General features: G+C 28.6%; 3 protein-coding genes across 3 annotated transcripts in view; 1 reads left to right on the plus strand and 2 right to left on the minus strand.

Annotated features, from left to right (window-relative positions):
• Positions 1-699: 699 nt before the first annotated feature.
• Positions 700-1,614, plus strand: EHI_024220 (uncharacterized protein; the record flags this gene model as incomplete). Its single annotated transcript, XM_647186.2, has 1 exon — positions 700-1,614. One exon carries the CDS (start codon positions 700-702, stop codon positions 1,612-1,614), a length of 915 nt encoding a protein of 304 aa, XP_652278.1.
• An 81-nt stretch (positions 1,615-1,695) lies between these two features.
• On the minus strand, positions 1,696-2,709 carry EHI_024230 (cysteine synthase A, putative; the record flags this gene model as incomplete). Its single annotated transcript, XM_645873.2, has 1 exon — positions 1,696-2,709. The coding sequence occupies one exon, from the start codon at positions 2,707-2,709 to the stop codon at positions 1,696-1,698; it is 1,014 nt and encodes a 337-aa protein (XP_650965.2).
• Positions 2,710-3,070: 361 nt separating this feature from the next.
• EHI_024240 (aldehyde-alcohol dehydrogenase 2, putative) overlaps positions 3,071-3,276 on the minus strand; it is a gene marked incomplete at both ends in the record, with an annotated part of 2,668 nt that continues 2,462 nt past the window's right edge. The window contains one exon of the mRNA XM_001913618.1: positions 3,071-3,241. Coding sequence (XP_001913653.1) covers positions 3,071-3,241 — 171 coding nt within the window. The remainder of the gene's footprint in view (positions 3,242-3,276) is intronic.

The following is a 3,276-nucleotide window of genomic DNA, read 5'->3' on the forward strand; positions in this document are numbered from 1 at the left end:
GTCAGTATAAACATATTCTTTGAATATCAGAAACACTACAAACATAAACAAAAATAAAAATTTATTTTAATTAATTACTTTGATTCTCCTGTTATTTGATATTTCTGAAAATGTATTTCATTCCAATTTATAGTAATCAACATAGTTTGTGTATTAGTAATTCTTATTCGTGTTAGAATGTCATTTATTAGAATAGTTGAATGAGTGTTTATCATGTTTGTAGTATTATTATTTATATGTTAGAATGTATATTTGATAATTTTGATAATTTGTGTATTATCAAAGAAATGTGATATTCTTGTTGCCGTTGGTGTCGGTAAATCAAATTTTCATAACAATGTAATGCTAATATTTATTCATCATAAAATACGAAAGTAACGAATGATGTTTTTAAATACACAAGAAAATTTGAATAAAGATGAGATGACAACTTAACTGAAAAACATTTAAATTGATGAAATATGAAAAAGACATTAATTCAATGTAAATGAAGAATAGAAACTCATATGTCTTACCAATTAAAAAGTAGAAAATGGGATGAATTGATGAAATAACACTTACAGCATAGAGATGTAATTAGTCTCTAGTGAACAAAGAAGAATATATAAATATTTTATTAAGTCTTAATTAACAACTACTTTTTTTTAATATTCTAATAAAATACCAATTACAATTATTCGATTTATTTTAAGTGATTGTATGTCTACACAATTATTTAATTCATCAGATCTTTTAGGTTATTCTATCTTATTCTTAGATAGTTGTGTAAGTGCAACAAAGAATGGAACATCAGGAAATGAAGTGATTTCAACATTACTTTCAAATAAACCAATCTGTGATTCATTATTTGGCATTGCAATTAAGGCATTTCCAATGACACCAGAACCATCGTTGATGTTAATAGGATCATTGTGTTATTCACTTGAAGCAAGCTTTGCACCGTATTGTCTTCCATTAATTCCAAAAACTGTAGAATGGTTAAATACGGAATTACCACCAAATATATACAAATTGTTATGTGAACTTGTAGGTGATATTAGTATAACAATACAAAAAGAGTTTGAACAATATGCAAGGAATTATTTAGAGTTGATTCTCCGAATATTTAAAAAGCCATATTTAACGTTTGGGGATAAAACAGGGATTATCCAAGTTATTGGAGACATCATAGCAACATGTCCTAAAGAAAGTCAGATAGCAGTTCCAACTGTTGTTGAAATATTGAGTGGAGTAAATACAGTACAAAGTGAAGAAGAAGATGAAATAATTAGAGCCGTAAGTGAACTTCGTACAGCAGCATTTTATGTATATTCTACAATATATCAGAATTATGTTATTGATGATGTAATTCCATTTGTTAAAATTACAATTCAATTAATATACATATCAGTAAGTGATAAATTCTTCAGTAAAATGCCACAATTAATTAATTATATAACCAATACAATATATGATATTATACATAATCAAAGTGCAATAAAATCACCTGAGTTTATAGGAGAAATGAATAATGGGAATATACCAAAATTGATAGGAACGATGAAAGAAGTGTGTAGTGATAATGAATGCAAGAAGATGTTACAAAGCATAACAAGATATTTACATATTCAATGAAAGAAGAAGAGAAAAAAATATAAAGTGACTTTTTATTTAAAAAAAACATTTTAAGTTTAAAAAAGAAGAGTTCAATTCAAATTATTCATTCAATAATGAATCAAGAATTTGTATTTTTGTACCTTCATCTTTAATCTTATATAAGTCTGTTGACAAATATCGTTCTCCACATGATGGTACAATAATAACTATTGTTTTTCCTTCATTTTCTGGTTTTTCTGCTTCTTTTAATCCTGCTAAAATTGCTGCACCACTTGACATTCCACACATAATTCCATCATATTTAACTACTGCTCTTGCCATTTTCCATGCATCTTGTGTTTTAATTGGTATTATTTCATCAACAAATTCTTTCTTATAAATATCTGGAATAAAACCTGCTCCAATTCCTTGAATTCCATGTGGTCCCTTTGCTTTACCTTCCAACACTGCTGATTCTTCTGGCTCAACTGCTATTATTTTAATTCCTTTTTTCTTTTCTTTTAATTTCTCAGCAACCCCAATAACAGTCCCTGATGTTCCAACAGCAGAAACAACAATGTCAACTTCTCCATCTGTATCTTCCCAAATCTCATTAGCAGTGTAGTGATGTGCTGCGGTATTGTCTGGATTACCAAATTGATTTGCAACAAAATATTTTCCTGGATTTTCTTTTATCATTTTGTTAACTTCTTCAATAGCACCTGGCATTCCTTTCTTTCCTTCAGTTAGAATTAATTCGGCTCCAAATGCTTTCATAATCATTTGTCTTTCAACTGACATTGTTGATGGCATTGCAATGTTAACTCGATACCCAAAAACAGCTCCAGCTTGACAAAGTGCAATTCCTGTATTTCCTGATGTAGCTTCAATAATCTCCATTCCTGGTTTTAGTCTTCCATCTTTAATAGCTTGATAAACAATATTAAATCCAACACGATCTTTAACTGATGACATTGGATTGAAATACTCTAATTTAACTAAAATTCGTGTTCCTTTCTTAATTCTTGGATGTTCTGTTACTCCATGAAGTTCTACTAATGGCGTACCTCCAATAGTTTCAAGAATGTTATGATAAATTCTTTTTCTTGGAGAGCTAATACTTATTTGTTCCATTATTTATGTTAATGTGTTTGTCAGTTCATTGACCAACCTTTAAATAATTACATCCTTGGTATTTCTATAACTCAATGAAGATGGACAAAGAAATACCAAAGAAGGTCTTTATAGTTTATTTTGTTGATGAGAGTCTATTCTAATAGATGCAACAATAACTTTTTTACTATCAGAAAATAGATTGAACCTTCATTACAATTTGAAATTCTATAACTTTATGACGTGGTAAGACTGACTTTCTTTCATTTCTTATTAAAAACATCAATGTATATCTTTTTCTCATCTATTTTATTGTTTAAAAACTTTTATTAATTATCTTAAACCTTTTCCTTATTTTATAAAAAAGTAATTAATTATCTATTCAAGCAATTGGATAATATGCAGCTTTGAGAATCTTTTCCATATCCTTAACCATTGGGACTCTTGGATTAGCTGGTGAACATTGATCTTCAAATGCAAGAAGTGCCATTTCTGGTACTTTACTCATCCATGCTGCTTCATCAATATTTGCTTGCTTGAATCCAGTAATAGTCTCTGTGGCTTTCATTATTCTTCACATGCTTTAGC

Source organism: Entamoeba histolytica, genomic scaffold (genome assembly GCF_000208925.1).
Source record: "Entamoeba histolytica HM-1:IMSS scf_1104750516645 genomic scaffold, whole genome shotgun sequence".
NCBI classification, from domain to species: Eukaryota; Evosea; order Mastigamoebida; family Endamoebidae; genus Entamoeba; species Entamoeba histolytica.